We start from the raw sequence: 20286 nt of genomic DNA, 5'->3' as shown, positions 1-20286 counted from the left end.
CATAATCCTAATTTAACTTGGTAAATTCGTCCAAAATACCGCAGCTCCAAAACTCACCCAAAATAGTTGTATTTGAAGCTTGGACTATTTTGAACACTTCGCCAGAGGGCCATGAACCCATCTAAAATAATCTTGGGCTCCAAAAACTACATTTAAGCCCAAAAACGTCACTTTCCAATAATGCGTACTACTCCTTTATTTAATCACCAGAAAATAATCGGTTGGTAGAAATTTATGAAATTTTGATACAAATACACCAAGAGACACATGAACGTCCTCCAATTCGAATCACTTCAAAATTCGTCTGTTTGATCATGTTTTGCTCCAGAGGAAGATAAATACAAAAGTAGTACAACATTGGTAAAGCTTGAATTCAGCTATGTTTTCATTAAGCTTTAAAACGTGAAGTTTCAAGGACTGCATGTCAAAGGAGGAAACAAACAAAAAAGAATCAGATGATGAAGATATGACAATATAGTAACCGAACCATGATTAGATAAATACAAAAGTAGTATAACAGATGATTAAATAAATACAAAGTAGTACAATATGGTAACCAAACCATGATTACATAAATACAAAAGTAGTACAATAGTATCCAATCAGCCTAGGTTCTTTGGGCTTCTTGTGCCATTGTTCTACTACACAATTGTCTTTCGTTTTTGTAATCACGAAATTAACAGAAATGATTCATAAAATATGTGATGTACTATTCATGTTTCCGTCACAATTAAAAATTTATCCTCAAATTGCAGAATCCCAACCGCACCTCATCTTCCATTTCTACTGCAATATTGTACCTTCCTTTCTCACATCAACACAAATCCTTCACCCTTTGCTGCTCCTCCATGTGCATTAGGGTCTCCCAAACTAACTTCAAACCATGCCTTTTTGCTCTCGGTCCCAGTCATAGAGTGCATCACCATTGCTGTAGCTCGGTGGCGAAGCTCGAAGTCCCAAAGGTAAAGATCATTCCTTGCTGCCATTGCGTTCCATTGAGTGTATTTTTATGGAAAAATTGAAGAACTAACACATGCAACTGCTTTCTCCGCGAGGACTCTCTGTTCCACAACAAAAGAAATGCACCAACACCCAAGCTTCACAGATCCAGGGCCAATAAAAACCCATCTATGTTCCCATTGATGCACAGGATTGGACTCCGATGTCGTGGATGACGGCATGCAAAAGAAATGCTGGGACCACGCAGAGCCGTTGTAAATGGGAAGAGAAATCACTGAAGGCGTGGATCCAAAATAAAAGGTAAAATGTCTAACTTCCCCCTTTCGATCTTTGTTTATGCATGACATGAATAATCACTAGCGGATCTTCGAGAAAACTAAATAGACTGCCATCTTGTGTCGAAAACTCCCAGATCCGTGTATGACAAGGAAAAAAAAAACAAAGGAGAACCCTCGGAGGCTAGAGAACCGTGTAAAGAAAAGGTAAAATATCAACGTTGACGTGTCTGGGTTCTGATCTGTAAAAACATAGTACAGGTACTCACATGTCTGTATCTCTATGTAGGACATCGGAGCTGTGATAGATCCGAGAGAGAATGCTCAAGCTGCAGATTTAGTCAACAAAAATGGCAAAAGAAGTTTCCAAGTTACCACGACTTCGGATCTGAAAGTTATGGCGCCGTATCTCCGCTGGAATCCATGCTGGATGTTTAAACTTCTGTAAATGAGAATGGCATGCATGTATTATCTGTGAAATCACCCCAAAAGTTTAGATCTGTACGGGGATGAGATTTTTGGACCTAGAACACGCCTTCTCCCAGTAATAAAAGTGAATGAAAACCTGGATCAGCCCTGAACATATATGTGGACCATTTGGACTTGAACTGTGCTGAGCACAGATAAAGAACCAACCCCCAAACTCAAATAACGGCATACATGGCGTCTTCGAATGTAGAAGTTGTAGATATGCAAAAAATAATGGATCCTCAATAACTCATCAACCTGAATGATTTGTTGCAGGAATATGCTAGATCCACAAAGGCAGCTCAACGTTGAAGCCAGAAACCATATCTAATGGCCCACACAGAAGAATGGCTGCGCAACAAAACAGAAAGGTATAACGTCCTATCCCTGCAACTCGGGGCACAGATTGGGTTGCAAAAATGTAGATCTGGTAAACATGATGGAGATCAGTTCTGCGGTATGTGGATCTGTGATTTTTGTATATTCTGCTTCCACATATCAAAGAACTGCATCCCAGAAACCAATGGTCAGATGTACACTTTTGGGACTGGATCTGTGAGTCTGCAAGATCTTTGTAATTTCTGCAATATTCTTCATCATAGTATAGGGATGTGGTTGATGTTAATGTAGACTTGCTGCTGGGTGCATGATCCAGTATAGGATAATCTCTGTGCATTGATTCTTGTTCGTCTTGTTTGTTGCCCTACAAAACCCAAGTCTTGAGAATTAGAGATAGAATGTAAAGGACACCGAAATGTAAACTAGAGTTACTCAGGAAATAAAACAATTAAAGCAAAGTATTGTTTTGTTATTTTTTCAGATTTCTATTTTTGTTTCTGTTTTCGTTTTGTTTTGTTTTGTTTTGTTTTTTGTGTGTGTGTGTGTGTGGTTTTTTTTTTTTTTTTTTTTTTTTTTTGATATGATTATTTGTGAAACTAAATGACAACTTAGGAAATTAAATGCATCTAGAAACTGAAAATAATGAAACAAACTTGAAAGAAAATAAGGAAAGTTTGAAAATTGGGTTGTCTCCCAATAAGCGCTTTATTTTAAGTCGTAGCTAGACTTTGCAGAAGCCTGGTGGTTAGATCACTGATTCCTTTAGAGTCAATGACTCGGTTGCACTATCGAAGAGTGATGCCAAGTATGGGTTCAGCCTGTGACCATTTACCTTGAATGTGTTGCCATTCATCTCGCTTGTAATGTCAACTGTCCCATGCGGATAAATCTTAGTAACCACGTATAGTCCAATGAGATTTCAATTTCCCTGGAAATAACTTTAATCTGGAATTGAATAACAACACTTTATGCCCTGGCTGGAAATCTTTTCTGAGAATTTGTTTGTCATGGAATTGCTTTTGTTTTGTCTTCGCATATGCATGCATTTTCATAAGCTTCATGACGAATTTCATCAAGCTCATTAAGCTGCAGCATACTCTTTTCTCCTGCTGAATCGTAAGTAAAATTTAACTCCTTAACAGCCCAAAACGCCTTATGCTCTAGCTCCATAGGTAAATGACAAGCCTTGCCATACACAAGCTGAAATGGGGACATCCCAATCGGTGTTTTAAATGCTGTTATGTATGCCCAGAGTGCATTGTTTAATTTCAAACTCCAGTCTTTGTGAGTGGAGCCAACTGTTTTTTCCAAAATACGCTTAATTGCTTTGTTTGAAACTTTAACCTACCCTGACGTTTGTGGACAACAACGAGTGGCAACACGATGATTTATCCCATATTTCGCAAGTAATGTAGCAAATGGTTTATTAATAAAATGCTTTCCCCCATCACTAAGTATAACTTGCGTGATTCCAAACTGTGAAAAAATAACCCCCTAGAAGAATTTTAGAACCACTGATCCTTGATTAGTTGGTGCTGCAATTGCCTCGACCCACTTAGAAACATACTCAACTGCCACCAAAATATATTGATTGCCATGTGATGATGGGAATGGTCCCATAAAATCAATACCCCGAACATCAAATAATTCAACAACCAAAATACCATGGTATGGCATCTCATTCCGCTTGGATTGGTTTTCCACTTGTTGACAACGATCATAATATTTACACCAATTATTAGCATCCTTGCAAAGGGAAGGCCAAAACAACCCACTTTGTAGAATTTAGCTATTGTCTTTGTAGGCTCAAAATGTCCACCACAAGCATAATGATGTGCAAACTTTAAAACGCTATGTTGTTCCTCCTCTGGAATACATCTGCGAATAATCTGACATAGGCAGTATTTGTACAAATACGACTCATCCCAAAAATAAAATTTTACATTTGTCAAAAATTTCTTTTTTTGCTGATAACTAAAATTTGGATTAATAACTCCCCTGGCCAAATAATTAACCACATCTGCAAAGCATGGTGTATTGTGATGGACAGCCAACAACTGTTCATAAGGAAAACTTTCATTAAGAGGCAATGTGTCATCTTGTGCACTAACAGGATTAATTAATCTTGATAAATGATCAGCCACCATGTTTTCACTGCCCTTTTTGTCCCTAATTTCCAAATCAAACTCTTGAGGTAAAAGAATCCATGGAATAAGTCGAGGTTTAGCATCCTTTTTAGATAACAAATACTTCAATGTAGCATGATCTGTGTAGACAATTACCTTAGCTCCAATTAAATAAGAACGAAAATTTTCTAATGTGGTTGCATAGTTGAGTTGTGCATCATTGAGAGTTCTGCTGGCATAATAAATGACTTGAGGAATCTTGTCTTTTCCCTGTCCAAGAACTGCCCCAACTGCATAATTTGATGCATCACACATTAATTCAAACGATAAGTTCTAGTCCAAAGTTGCAATAATCGGTGCTGAAGTAAGGAGTGTTTTTAACTTGTTGAAAGCCTTTAAGCATGCATCATCAAAAACAAAATTTGCATCCTTAGCCAATAAATTACACAAGGGTTGGCTTGGCTAATCTTGGAGAAATCCTTGATAAACCGTCTATAAAATCCAACATACCTAAGAAATGAACGAATGCTCTTCACAGTGGTAGAGGGTGGCAACTTAGCAATAACATCAATCTAAGCTTTATCAACTTCAATACCTCTGCTAGATACTAAGTGCCCTAAGACATGGTCTTGTTTAACCATAAAATGACACTTCTCCCAATTCAAAGCCAAATTAGTTTCTTTGCAACGTTTAAGAACCAATGATAAATTCTACAAACAATGATCAAACGAATCCCCAAAAACAGAAAAATCATCCATAAATACCTCAACACTTGTTCAACCAAACCTGAGAATATGCTCATCACGTAACGTTGGAATGTTGCTGGTGCATTGCATAATCCAAAAGGCATTCTTCTGTAAGCAAACACACCAAAAGGGTAGGTGAAGGTGGTATTTTCCTGATCTTCTGGAGCAACTGGAATTTGATTGTAGCCTGAATACCCATCAAAAAAATAATAGAAAGCTCGACTTGCCAATCTCTCCAACTTCTGATCAGTAAATGGTAATGGAAAGTGATCATTTCTAGTACCTGTATTGATCTTCTTATAGTCAACGCACATTCGCCTCCTAGTAGTTAGGCACAAGTTCTTTGTTGTCATTTTTCACAATTGTAATTCTAGTGCATTTAGGTACCACTTGAGTTAGACTAGCCCATTTACTATCTGAAATTGGATAAATCATTCCAGCATCTAAAAGCTTCATAACCTCATTTCGAACAACTTCCTTCATAATCGGATTCAATCGACGTTGGGCATCAATGGTGCGTTTGACACCCTCCTCCATCAAAATTATGTGCATACAAAGTGTTGGGCTGATCCCTTTAATATCTGCAATTGTCCACCCAATGGCATCTTGAAAACTTCTCAAGATGCGCAACAATTTGTCTTCCCTAATTAGAGATAAATCTGCAAAAACAATGACTGGCAGCAATGAATTAGCACCCAAATAAACACGTTTTAAGTGTTCGGGTAATGGCTTCAATTCCAGCTTAGGTGGCTGTATTTTTTAATGTTGTAATGGTGTTTTTGGTTCCTCCAAACTCTCAAAAACATACCTCCACTTTGGCTGGTGTAAAAGGACACTTTCCAAAGCAGTAACATACTAAAAAACCTCTTCATCTTCAGTTTTTGTGTCTTCAAAACCATGTCAAACATTTAACAATGGATTTGTTGTCAAACAGGGCATAATATATGCATGCATGATGCCTTCTAACACATCAACTCCCATACAATCTTGCATATCACTAGGCGTCATTTCAAATAAATTAAAAACAACAGATTGTTCTTGTACTCTAAGTGTCAATGTTCTAGCTTTCACATCGATCAAAGTTCTAGTGGTTTCCATGAATGGGTGCCCCAAAATAATAGGTGTTTGCATATCTTTATCCATATCCAAAACCATAGAATCTGCTGGAAGGTAAAGATTATCCAATTTGATAATAAGATCTTCAATAATGCCCTTAGGATAAGCAACTGAACGGTCCGCTAACTGTAAAATAATTGTTGTTGGCTTGATTTTTCCTTGTCCTAGGCTCTGAAAAACAGAAAAATGCATTAAATTAATACTAGCACCAAAATCGATTAAAGCACATTTAAAATCTGAATTTCCAATATTGCATGAATTTGTAAAACTCCCTAGATCTTTTTTCTTTGGTGGCAATTTTTGTAATAAAACCGCACTGCATTATTATGTGAGAATCACTTTTTCAAAATCCATATGTGACATCCCACATCGCCCAGGGGGGTGATCCTTAAATGTATATTCCCATCCTTACCTAGCACGAGGCCTTTTGGGAGCTCACTGGCTTCGGGTTCCGTAGGAACTCCGAAGTTAAGCGAGAACAGGGCTAAAGCAATCCCATGATGGGTGACCCACTGGGAAGTTGCTCGTGAGTTCCCAAAAACAAAACCGTGAGGGAATGGTAAGCCCAAAGCGGACAATATCGTGCTACGGTGGTGGAGCGGGTCCGGGAAGTGTTTCCCCCCGGGTCGAAATGTGACAATTTGGTATCAGAGCCTAACCCTGGCCGCGTGTGTGCCGACGAGGATGTTGGGCCCCTAAGGGGGGTGGATTATGACATCCCACATCGCCCAGGGGGGTGATCCTTAAATGTATATTCCCATCCTTACCTAGCACGAGGCCTTTTGGGAGCTCACTGGCTTCGGGTTCCGTAGGAACTCTGAAGTTAAGCGAGAACGGGGCTAGAGCAATCCCATGATGGGTGACCCACTGGGAAGTTGCTCGTGAGTTCCCAAAAACAAAACCGTGAGGGAATGGTAAGCCCAAAGCGAACAATATCGTGCTACGGTGGTGGAGCGGGCCTGGGAAGTGATCAGCCCCGGGCTGGGATGTGACACCATAAGCTTCTTTTTCTTTGTGCACACATCATTCAAAAACTTGGCATATGAGGGAATGTTCTTGATTGCATCAATTAACACTAGATTAATCTGAACTTTAGCTAATGTCTTCATAAAATCTGTTAATTGTTGATCTTTGGCATGAGACTTCAATCTTTCAGGATATGGCATTGGTGGCACATAAACATTGCAGCAATTTCTGCACTGTTTTTGGATCTATCCAAGGGCTGTGCAGATTCTGCTGAAATTTCAGAATCTGCAAAAATATTAAAATCTATCTTTGGCTAGCAAGTTAATGTCTGTGAACTTTCTGCATCATTTTTTTCATTTGCTGCATTTATGTTGTCATAACTTTTACCACAACACAATGTTCTAACAGCATTACAATCAATGTGTCCTCATAGATTTTGAACAGTTTGACTGGGATATTTTCATGGTTCTCTATTTGACCTTTGTTGTGCAATCTGTCCAATTTGTTGCTGTGTCTTTTTCATGGTTGTATGCATATTTTGTATGCTCTGGTTTATCTTCTAAATGTCCTGTTTTGTTGCATCAAAGTTCACCCGAGTATGTTATGCTACTATTTCAATTACGACTTCCCAAGAAGCTTTAGCTAGTGCAGCAAGTTATTGTACCAGTTGTTGAAACTGTGGTTTAGCCTGTTGATCTTTGGCCCACTTGAAATTTGGGTGATCTCTTCACCTCGGGTTGTAAAAATTTGAATACGGATCATTCCTAGGCCTCTGATAATTATTGAATGCATTAATCTGCAATGTAACATGCTTTGGATATGTATCCCTATGCAGGCAGCCCATAAAATCATGTGTTGTAATGCCACAAATGGTACAAGCTGCTACACAAGTGCTGCTGTCATTCTCTGTAAAAACATGTCAAAATTTGCATCAAAATTTTCTAACTTTTTCTCCATCTTTTCTATTTGTGCAAATACATGAGATGAGCCACTAGACATCTCAAAAACACCCCCAGTCTGAGGTAGATTAACTGCCCATTGTTGAGATTTTATCGCCATTTTCTTAAACAATTGATACGCTTGCAGTGCATTTTTGTCTGAATACGTTCCTCCACAAGAAGCATTAACAAGAGTCTTGGTAGTCAAATTCAACCCTCTATAAAATAAAATCATTTGAGTATCATTATTAATGCCTGAATGTGGACATTTCCTGAGTAGGTCCTTGTAACGTTCTCAGGCTTCATGAATTACGTCATTAGGTTTCTGAGCAAATGTTAAAATTTGAGTGCTCATATCAAGTGTTTTTGAAGCTGGGTAGTATTTGCCTAAAAATGCATCACTGAGTTGGTTCCACGAAGTAATCCTTCCAGATGGAAGTGTAAGTAACCATCTCGTTATGCCATCCTTCAAGGGGTAAGGAAAAAGTCGAAGTTTGATAGATTCGGTTGAAAAACCTTTCACCAAAATATTTTTGCACCCCATCATAAATTCAATTAGATGCATGTTAGGATCATATCTTAATAAACTATGAAAAGAGGGCAAAATCTCCAACATATGATGTCATATCTAAAATGTAGACCCATCTTCGACCTCAGGATATGCAGCTTGGAACCTCTGTAGCATGCGTTGCCAGAGATTCCTTAGCGGTTGTCCCGATGTTGGTAGAACAAATGCCATGGCCTCTTTGATGTCCAAAACCCCAGTAAACAGATTATGCAAAATTGTTCCCTATAGTGAGGGTTCCCATTGCAGATTCTGCTCTCTACGTCTATGTCTAGCTATTCGTTCATGTTCTGGCTCAAAACCTGCAATTTGCATATTTTGTGATCTGGTACAGACCATGCAGTGTACAATATGTAGAGAATAAAAAAAAAACGAAAATTAATTTTTTTTTTAAATTTATTATATACGGGAATAATTAATTGAGAATATGATAAACAAAAATCTATTTAAAATCAATCCCCGGCAACGGCGCCATTTTCTTGATAAGATTTTTACCACCTACACAAAAAGTGTTAAAAACACCTAAAATACTTGCAAGAGAAACAAGATTATTATAGTATAGTTAGATCAAGTAAGGTCATTCTCCACAGGAATTAATCTAAATAGATTAACGTAAAATCAATTCCCAACTAATTATTTAGAAATTTTTTTTGGAAAAGGATGATTTAATGACCTAAATTAAGAAAAACGATTTTAATTAAAAAGGTCAATTAAAATATGCAATTTTAAAGAAGGAAAAAGGAAACAATTTTTAGAATTCAAAGTGATAAAGTACTAGGATTCCGCCGTCACCCTAACAATCCTATGTAGTTTTTTTGATTACTTATGAACCATACATACATATTTTGAAGGTTAGGTTTTCCTAAAGTATATCCTACTTGGAGCCTCCAACATATAACGTATATCTAACATGCAACCCATCCATGGTGTCCAGATTGAATGTGAACATGCAAGACTCATTAAGTTATGTGAAAACCTTTTGAAAAACCATGTAACCCTAAAGACGTGTTGTCCATCCTTAAAGTTACACATATTAACCACAAGAAGCCTTAGTCAATTTTAGGGACGACCCTCCCCCAATATTGCATTAAATTACTTTTCTAAATATCCTAATGGTCATGAAGCACTAAGACAAATATATAGTTTAAACAGGTGATTAACAATTCAAAACTTGCATGCATAAATTCATAAGCAAATTAAAAAGAGACTACATATTTTTGCTAAGAATCATGGCTTCACCCTAGCAAAGAGGATTAGTTACACATGTTTATAATAAAAATCACAAAGTCTTTATTGAAAAAGAATGAAAACACCTTGAAAATATAAGTCTTGAAATCTCTAAGCGTTGCCCCAAATCTTCTCTCCAAAAATTGCATGGAAAAGTAAGGCCGGCCAAAAAGACTTATTTAGAATTAAATCCTCCTAGTAAAAGGTCTTAGAATGAGACTAGGAAGCCAAATAAATTAGGAAACATAATCTCAATTTGACTTTGTAAATTCGTCCAAAATACTGTACAGCCATGTTTTGGACCCATATCAACTCCAAAACTGGCCCAAAATAGCTGGATTTGAAACTTGGACTATTATGAACATTTCTCCAGAAGGCCATGAACCCATCTGAGATCATCTTGGGCTCCAAAAATAGCATTTAAGCAAAAAAAGTCACTTTCCAGCAACACATACTGCTCATTTATTTAATCGCCAGAAAATAACCACTTGGTAGAAATTTTTGAAATTTTGATATAAACACGCCAAGAGACACACGAATGTCCTCAATTTGAATCACTTCAAAATTCGTCCGTTTGGTCACGTTTTGCTCCAGAGGAAATCGTATGTCCTATATTGAAAATATAAAGCAAAATATCAAAATTTTATCAAAATAATTATCAAAACACACTAAGAATAAGGTAAAATATATAATATCAAATTGACTAATCATTGTTTACTTTCTCTTACATGCTATTTGTCATCCGCGGTGCCGCCACCAAGGCCCAAGTACGCGGGGAGTCATCGCGGCCAAACTTTTGCCAACAAACCCTAATTTCTCACTCTCTATCTCATTGCATATCACAATAAGCACACTTGAAAGTTCATTTTTGGGAATCCTTATCGCTGCCCAACCCTTCCCTACAAGCCTATTGCATACTCTAACGGAGATTATGATGCACGCCTAGACTTTTGCTGGTCTACCTCTTGCATCTGTGAAGATACCACACCATATGGCACAATAAGATAGTGACAAATGTACAAGAGGTTGTTATTAGTTAGTTAGAATTAGGAGTTTGGTTGTTAAATAGTGATTTGTAAGATAAGGCAAAACAATTATGAAATTCATGAGCAATTGTTAGTATTATATCTATGCAATCAAGAAAGAAGTGGAGCAAGGTTCTGTTAGGGCCCAAAATAATACTATTGGGCCGAGCATAGGTCTATGTTCAACTCAAAGCTTTTTCAAATGTATTATGGACTGTCTGGTGGTCCCAAACCTCTCAGTTAGGGCGGTCGAGTCATATTGCAAGAATGAGTTATTTGGATAAGAGTGGATGGGTCGAAGTCTTCTTACGATAAGAGGTCCTAATGCAATGAGGATTCTTGGCTGGAAATGAATATAACCTGAAAGTGAGGTGAGTTCAAAGTCCTAATAGGAGTAGGACCAGTCGAGATAAGGTTGGATCAGAATAAGAAGTCCTAATCCGAATATGGTTTCAACTCGATCTTAAGGAAGATTTATTGCTATAAATAGATAGCAGAGTGCATCATTCAATCAACACACAAATTGCCTTACGCAAACCTTTCAAACATCTTGAGATTTTTTATTTTCTTTTTCCGCCAATACATCTTCAGTTTGGATAAACAGCATTGTGAAGGCAACCGGCGAACATCTTCAGTTTGGATAAACAACACTGTGTCAAGGCCGACTGGTTGCCTATCCAAGTCTCGGTCGAGAATGGTTTTCGAACCCTTATTGGAAGAGGTCATCTCATTAGCCTTCTCGGTGAAGTGAGGTGTCACAAGTTACTACATTCGGCACATTGAACACCGAGTGATTTTAAGATTGGATACTCACAAGTGAATTTCAAAGTTCGGCATTCTGACGACCGAACCACATTTACCATCAAGACATGCATCTCTTTTGAGTACCTGTGTCCGTATAGTTTGGAGCCAGTTTGATGTGTTTATACTCTTACGAATATAATCACCGTGATCGAACCCAGGAACGACGATTCTTGAACTTTGCAGAACTAGCAGCCTTGTCTTCTGGCTCAAGAATTCGAAGGCCGAGACGTGTTCTTTCCTCGATCACAGTTGCAAGATCAAGAAGTTGGTAGCATGCTCAACGCAACATCAACAAATTTTACTCCTCGACCGAGTTCGGCTAACAAGTTGGCACGCCCCGCATCAACCAAAGAACGTAGTTAGGTCATTAGTTACTCAGCCTGCACGCCACGTAGACTTGGTAATTCTTAAGGTCAATATTTTGGCACGCCCGGTGAGACCCAGTGCTAAACCTTCGAAGTTCATGACCATTGAGACACGGTCAGTAAAAAAGAAAACAGTCATGCGAAAGTCAACGACCCACCTGCTGTTCAAGGCCCTGGACAAGATTTGTCACAGGTACAAAATCCCCTCATTACTATGACACCTGAAGCTGCAAGTGCGACACACCAAGAAAATGAAGTTTGTCTCAATGGCCAAACTCGCAATGCAGAAATTCCCAACAAAACCGCAGGTATTTTAATCGAAGGAATAGTGGAAAATTGCAATGAAGATGGTGGGGAAGGTTTTGATCCCCCGACTAGGTCGTTTCTTCGAAGATGACTTGATGAGCAATCTTGGCAGGTCGAACAGTCGGTCACCCAAAAAATGAACAATTTGCTAGAAGTAATACGAAGTAATGGTGATACATACGCTAGATTACTTGAACTATTGGTCAATAAAGCCTTTGAAGATGGATACGTCGGTCAACCTCGACAATTTCCATTTAAGAGTATTCTACTGCAAGCCGAGACAGGATCCACTGGGCTCCAATCGATTGACTTAGAAAAAAAAAGGGATCAAATAGTAGATCAGTCTGACCCGATCAGGGAGTGGAAACAGCATCCGTCAATATGACCGAGGTCCAAATGATGATCGATTCGACCTTAAAAAAGGGCCGAAGTTCCCAAAATTCATCCATCCATACCTGGCTTATGTGGAGAAGTTTGAATATCCTAAAGGCTTCAAGATCCCAGATTTCAACCTTTTCGCTGGAGAATTATCCTTGTCTTCGTTAGAACATGTAGCTTGGTTAACTGCGCAATGTGGAGACGTTAACATCGACTTCCATAAACTGCGACTATTCAACTTCTCACTAACAGGTTCGGCATTCACTTGGTACATCAACCTCTAACCTAGTTTTGTCCAGAGTTAGGAGGAACTGGTTGAAATTTTCCATGAACAATTCTACCGACCGAGGATGGAAATATCAGTTTCATCATTAGCTAGGATGGCTCAAGCATTAGACGAGTCACCAATGGAATACTTAACAAGGTTTAAGTCGGCCAGAAATTGGTGTCGAGTACCTCTCCCTGAAGTTGAATTCGTCAGAATCTCTTTAAACGGCCTAGATGTGAAATACAAAAAGAAATTCCTAGGGGAAAATATTCGAGATATGTATGAACTGATGCAGCACGTTGAGCAGTATGATTATTTGCTCCAAGAGGAAAAGATCTCAAAATCCTCGTCCCGAGGAACGATATACAAGAATCTCACGGTTAGTTACACATTGGCTGAAAGCGAGGATTCCCAATACGCCAGTGTAGAAGCGGCTGAGATAGTAAGATAAACCTTACATTTACAAGGCATTAGATCAAATTAATTCCAATAATGCCAAAATCCGCTCATCCTCTGAAGAGACGATTAAAACATCGAAAGTCTACACTTTCGATATCACCAAGGCCAACGCAATTTTTGACCAGTTGTTGTTAGCAAAGATCATAAAACTTCGGCCAGGACATAACATTTCTAAGGTCGAAGAGTTGAAAGGCAAAACGTATTACAAGTACCATAACTCAAACAAGTATACCACCAACAATTGCGTCATGTTTTGTGATGCCATTCAAAGCTGGATTGATAAAGGCAAGCTAAAATTTCCTGAGAAACAGATGGTTGTCAACGTTAATCCCTTTCCTTCGACGACAATTAGTATGGTGCATGCTTATCTACCTAAAAACAAAGGGAAAGGGAAGGCCAAGTTCATCCTAGTACAACATGTCCTTAAGCAGAACTCCCAGCCACAACTCAAGATTAATTTATTTTCAAATGAACCGCCCACGGAGTTTTCAGGATTAGCCATAGTCGAATCTATGTCAGGTTTTAGTACCGAAGAAGCTAATGGACCAATGGTTTTGTGCGGCCGTTGTAAAACATGCGTTGTCTTAACCGAACCTAAAGAGAAAACACCTCAGGCTCTAACTTCATGGCAACCGTCCACGGCCGCAATGACACCCCCAAAGGAACTTGGTGCCAGCCAACGCCAGAAGGTGTTTGAGAGACTCAACCCTTACGTACGAACAAATGGTCAAACCTTAGCCAGATGGCGTCTTGACTTCGACTCACCGTTTTATAATGAAGATTATTACTCGCATAACTCCAGCAATTTAGTTCATCGATGAGTCAAAAAACCTTCAAGCCGCCTAAGCCACGTGACCAACATTGGTATAGTTACAATTCCCCTACTGCCAGCAGATAAACTGCATGACCCAACGACAGGAAGCACAAGCTAATTCGACTACCAGATAGCAGCCAAAAGAGGCAGCGGGAAGTGGCGATGATCGACCAACCCGGACCATTATGGTTGAATTACTTCAAGAGAAAAAGGCAGTTGATCGCGACTTTGAAACCACCATTGAAGAGTCCGAAAAAAGCATCAAATTCTTTCTTCGACCTGGTGAGATGAAAGCTTGTCTCGAGTATTTCAAACAAGAAGCTGAAAACAAGCTTTCCCCATTACCCCCACAAGAGCCATTAATAAAAGTCCAGCGGAATGTACACCCTCCATTCCTCGGTGAATCCTTAGAGTACAAGTGAGAATTTCACAAGAAGTATTTTGCCAATGACTTATACGGCATGCCTAAGGCATGTCAATAAGCCCTCGACCTGGCCCTAACTTGTCCTGATGCTGAACGAATTATCCAAAAAACCACTGATCCAGCAATAAAAGCTAGGTTCCAGCATATACGTGAGGCTTGAACCCTCGGCTTTGAGGTCGACCCATACACAGACATAAACATCGTCGAGCTTCATTTTCCCTTGAAGATCTCCAGCATTTGCAATATCATTTCGAAGTTTTCTCGGCCATGTATCCCTCTTCGGCCTTACGGCCGATAAGAATGCATTGTGTGGCGCGTTTAGATACATATCTAGACATAAGGAATGCCTGAATCGCCTATGAAGAACGAGCCTATAAAACATTGCAGGGACAAAATCAAACCTCAGCATCGAACATGCTCGAAGACGACAACCATAATGAACCAGGTCTAGGTGCCATTCCACAAGAGCAAGCATCCTATGAGGCAGAATATGGCCATGACAAGAATGCTCAAAAGCATGATGCTGCCTCGATCACTTGGAGAAGACAACCAGGACCCAATGGGTCCCTCAGTCCTTAAAAACATAGAAATCAGCATGGTCCATGTTTTACCCGTTGAATTTCAACCAACCACGCACCAGCCAAATTTCTTGGATGGGGACGTGGAAGTAACATATTGATTTCATTGCCACCGAAGAAGATGGGACACGCGAGTAAGGATGACAAACTTAAAGCAGCCCAGGCCGAATTGTTTCCCTCGCTCTTCTTTTGTTAATCTTCAACAGCTAAAGTCGTTGTACACTACGGCTTATATTAAAGGATACCCAATTTCTAAGGTGTTTATCGGATTGTGGAGCCACAATCAACATCATGCCTATATCCATCATGAATGCATTATGCTGCTCTAATGACGAACTCATACCATCCGAAATAACAATGAGCAACTTCGTTGGCAACAAGTCGCAAACACATGACTGCATTCTTTATAATTGACTCAAAGACTGAATATAACACATTGCTTGGCCGTGACTGGATCCATCAAATGAGCTGCATTTCTTCATTGTTATACCAAGTTCTCATCTTTTGGGACAGCAAATCGGCTCTGGTCCACCAAACCGATAATCAGCCATTCGAGACCAACATGATTTAGGCCCGCTATTATGACAATCACATCGGCTACATTACCCTACAAGGTTTTAACGAGGACGGACGACCAACTCGAATCTCAGTCTAGAAAGCCATCAAGGTAGGCACTGAGACTGCATACCAAGATTCGGCGTGACTGGGCTTGGCAGACTTAATTACCAACACCGATGATTGATGCCCAACAAGAAAGACGTTGGGCCTTGGTTTCATCCACCATGGAACGTCTACTGGCTCATTAGTATGTTATTTCGAAGCATCCATACTCGGGCATAAACTTAATTAAATTTTTGGCCAAAGGAGATAACGGCCCAGTATTATCATTAGTCACAGTTCAGGCCACGCCGGCCAAACTCCAAAATAGTTGACCCCAAGTCAAGGATCCATTAGAAGAAATAAATGTTGGAATGGCAGATGACCCTCGGCTGTTATTTATTAGTGCGTTGTTACCTCACTCCATGAAGATCGAACTTTGTAAATTGCTAAACGAGTTTAAAGATTGTTTTGCTTGGAGTTATCATGAAATGCCCGACCTCAATCAGAATCTCGTTGAACATGAATTACGCATCAAAGCTGGTTGTAAGCCTTTCCGACAACCCTTTCGTCGATTCTCGACCGAAGTATAGCTCGGCATAAACGACGAGTTAGTTTAACTTTTAAAATCTGGGTTTATTCAAACCGCTCGATACATCGAGTGGTTAGCCAATATCGTCCCGGTGCTAAAGAAAAATGGCGCCCTATGCATCTGTATCGATTTTCGTAATTTCAATCTGGCCACTCCTAAGGATAAATACCCGATGCCGATCTCAGATTTGTTAATTGATGTTGCAGCCAATCATGAAATGTTGTCCTTTATGGACGGCCATGCTGGCTACAACCAGATCTTTATAGCCAAAGCTGACGTTCACAAAATTGCTTTTCGTTGCTCGGAGGTGATCGGCACATACAAATGGGTCATCATGCCATTTGACCTCAAGAACGCTGATGCCACATACCAAAGAGCTACGAATACCATATTCCATGATTTGATCGGTGCAGTTATAAAAGTATATATCGACGATGTGGTAGTGAAATCAAAGAGCCTCCGAACGCATCTGGATGATCTTCGGCAAATGTTCCTTCGTATGCGCCAACATAATCTCAAAATGAACCTAGCCAAGTGCGCTTTTGGTGTATCGGCCGGTAACTTCTTAGGTTTTCTTGTGCACCATTGTGGCATTGAAGTAGACAAAAATAAAGCTCGTGTAATCATTAGCGCTCTATCCCCGACAACTAAGAAGCAACTCTAGTTATTACTCAGGAAGATAAATTTTCTTTGCTGTTTCATAGCTAATTCGGCGAGTAAAATGAAAGAATTCTTTATGTTTTTGAAACTTAAAGACTCAGACAACTTTGAGTGGAAAGAAGAACATCAGGCGGCTTTCACGCAACTCAAGGTGTCCTTTACAACGCCATCAGTACTCGTACTGCTTCGACGCGGTAGGCCTCTCAAACTATACATTTCAGCAGCCGATGAGTCTATTGGTTGACTCTTTGTGCAAGATAACGATGCTGAACACGAACAAGCTATCTTTTATCTCAGCCGAACTCTGAATTCGCCTGAGATCAATTATTCACCTGTTGAGAAACTTTGCTTGGCTTTGTTTTTCGCCGCGTCAAAACTTCGACATTACATGCCCTTATCAGTTACACAGGTCATTGCCCAAACATATGTTATTCGTTACATGCTTACTCGGCCTATAGTAAAAGGCCAAATTAGGAAATGGACAATGGCATTATCAAAGTTCAGTTTGTAATATGTGCCTCAAAAAGCCGTTAAAGGTTAAGCTCTAGCCGATTTTTTTGCCAAATACCCCTCTCCTTATGGTTTCGAAGGCAACGAAGTCGACATTGAATTAGTCAAAACATGAGACAACTACTGGACGATGCACTTTGATGGTTCTAGCACCTCAACCTCGGATGGTGTTGGTATCGTCATTTAATCTCCTAACCACTACCATTAGTATCTCTTTCTCAAATTAGACTTCAGCGGTGCGAATAATCAGGCCGAATATGAAGCTCTTATCATCGGCCTTCACGTCCTTCATAACTTAGGGGCAGCCTGTGTCCTCGTCCTTGGTGATTCCGAACTAGTGATTAACCAACTAAACGATATTTTTCGTTGCATGAGTTGTACTTTGGCGCCCTATCACATGGTTGCCACCTATTTAGCCGAGTCGTTTGAAGGAATTACATTTGAGCAAATTTCGCGTGTTTGAAACACTGACGCGGATGAACTCGCCCAAATAGCCCCTGAAGCACAACTCCCGGGGGGCCAGCTAGGTCGAGCAACACTTATAAGACAGCGATCTTACCCAGCATTGGTTAATCAGCAAGTTCTCCAGCGCAATCACATGATATGTACACGAGCGATGTTTTTACCATCGTTGCTAGATCTTGTAGAAGTATGCGTTGTCGAGACGTTGCCAGATGATTGGAGAATGACGATTATACGATATCTCGATAACCCTAGCAACAAACATGACTGGAAGACAAGAGTCCATGCCACAAACTACATGTCATACCAAAAAGAGTTATATCGAAAATGTGAGGATGGTTTATTGTTATTATGTCTCGGCCCACAGGAGGCTGCCCAAGCAATCGTCGAAGTACACGAAGAGATTTGTAGGGCTCACCAATCCGAACGAAAAATGTGTTGGTTGCTTCTTCAACACGGTTACTTATGGCCGAGTATATTGAAGGATTGTTATTGAATACGCATGAAGATGCATACAGTGTCAAATTCACTGACCTATACAAAGAGTCATAGCCGAATTACTTCACTCAGTTACCAAACCATGGCCGTTCAGAGGATGGGCAATAGACGTAATCGGAAAAATCACGCTGTCTTCTAGAGCAGCAAAACACGTGTGGATACTAGTGGCAACCGATTACTTCACTAAGTGGGTCGAAGCAAAAACATACGCCGAGTTAACAACCAAAGAAGTTTGCAATTTTGTAGAGGAAAATATTGTGACCAAATTCGGTGTGCCATAAACGATCATAACTGACAATGACACAATCTTTACAGCCAACAGGTTTAAGAAGTACACAACGAATCTAAATATTCAACTCAAGCAATCTACGTCATATTATCCACAGGGGAATGGGTAGGCCGAAGCAAGTAGTAAGGTTTTGATCGGCATTCTTGAAAAAAAAGGTAAGAAAGAGACCTGGTATGTGGCATTTGAAGCTAAATGAAGCATTATGGGCCTATCGAACTTCACTCCAATCAGCCACTGAAATGTCTCCATACGCGTTAACCTATGGACATGACGCTATGGTACCGGTCAAGTTGAGTATAAACTCATTACGAGTGATCGAACAAAGTAGTTTGTTCAGTGTCGAATACAATCAAGCCATGAGACAAGACTTGGAAGACTTGGAGCCTTTCCAAGCCAAATTGGACTTGGCCACAAGTATAAAGTTTGCTCTACTCTTTGAGATCTTCATTTGTAAAATTTTTGAGAATTTTTAAAAATAGTTGAATTTTCCGGCGAGTCAGAGCGACGACGTGTGGCTAAGACGACGATATTGCTCTTTTTAAGCTAATTACAATGTTCTGAGTCCATATTTATAATATATTTGATGTGAATCAATTGTTTGGACTTAATTTATGAAGTGTCAGTCACTTTAAAATGTGAAGATTATGAAATACAATTTAGAATGTGAACTACGAATGGCTTGATCCCTGTTTAGGGTACGTAAGCGGTCTAATGAGACGTTACATGCAACCATAAAAATAAGTGAGATTAAATACTTCAAGAATAAATAATTAGAATGAGATTTGATTTATAAAGGAAGGTGGTGACTAAGTGTGAAAAGAAATAGTGCATTTGATATAGAAATTGTAATTATGGACCATGGATGGAACCAAGGCCTATAAATAAAGAAACACGTTAGGTGGTAGCTAATTAATCGAGGTAAATCTTTTGTTGAATGATTGTGCTAAGAGAAGGAAGTTTGATCGATAACTTGAGTTTTATCCGTATGTTTTGATAATCAAATGTGGTTATAAATTTATTGTGAGGGTTCATGAAATTGAAGTGTTTAATTGGGATTAATGGTAAGTTAACTAAACAAGAGTGTGGTTCGGGCCTATCACTAATATTATTATTTCCCGAAATAAAGCAATATATCTGGGCTAGGGTGTGACAATGCCCACCCCTAGAGACAACACTTTTTAAACATTTCAATGAAAGACAAAAGTTAATAAATGTGGAAGATGACATCATTGGCTTTTTATCTTTAGAGTGTAAGTGACCAAAATATCCTTTATAGTGGTAATAACAGACCCCGACCCTGAATGCCCACCTTGACTTCGAATTGAACTGTGCTGGCCGACATTAGGAGGCTGATGAAGCCATAAAGTGTAGTGAAGTGGAAAATGTGAATAAATTTAACCTAAAAGTGCCTAATTATAAGAGTGCGCTGGTGAGCAGGAATGAACCCATTTCACACGTGATGTCAGAGTATAAGTAAAATACAGCAAGGCAGGATGCAAATTTACCATCGAAGGTAGCCACTTATACTGAT

The 20286-nt window shown here is 39.5% G+C and overlaps 1 protein-coding gene across 1 annotated transcript; it reads left to right on the top strand.

Moving 5' to 3' along the window:
• The first annotated feature begins 608 nt into the window (after nucleotides 1–608).
• LOC125468544 lies at nucleotides 609–1816 on the top strand. The gene is made up of 3 exons (XM_048564492.1): nucleotides 609–1260; nucleotides 1373–1442; nucleotides 1525–1816. The coding sequence occupies exons 1-3, from the start codon at nucleotides 1163–1165 to the stop codon at nucleotides 1681–1683; spliced, it is 327 nt and encodes a 108-aa protein (XP_048420449.1). The 5' UTR covers nucleotides 609–1162; the 3' UTR covers nucleotides 1684–1816.
• The last annotated feature ends 18470 nt before the right edge of the window (nucleotides 1817–20286 follow it).

Source organism: the organism of the source record quoted next, unplaced genomic scaffold, assembly GCF_019419815.1.
Source record: "Pyrus x bretschneideri cultivar Hongxiangsu unplaced genomic scaffold, Pyrus_bretschneideri_v1 Contig39, whole genome shotgun sequence".
Lineage (NCBI taxonomy): Eukaryota > Viridiplantae > Streptophyta > Magnoliopsida > Rosales > Rosaceae > Pyrus > Pyrus x bretschneideri.
This window is presented reverse-complemented; position numbering and strand designations above follow the sequence as displayed.

What these genes read in the sequence shown, in the direction of transcription:
- LOC125468544 (XM_048564492.1), top strand. Translation starts at nt 1,163, where the DNA reads ATGTCGTGGATGACGGCATGCAAAAGAAATGCTGGGACCACGCAGAGC. An exon ending in GCGTGGATCCAAAATAAAAG is followed by an intron (nt 1,261 to 1,372) that starts GTAAAATGTCTA and finishes GAAAACTCCCAG; the next exon opens with ATCCGTGTATGACAAGGAAA. An exon ending in GAGAACCGTGTAAAGAAAAG is followed by an intron (nt 1,443 to 1,524) that starts GTAAAATATCAA and finishes ATCTCTATGTAG; the next exon opens with GACATCGGAGCTGTGATAGA.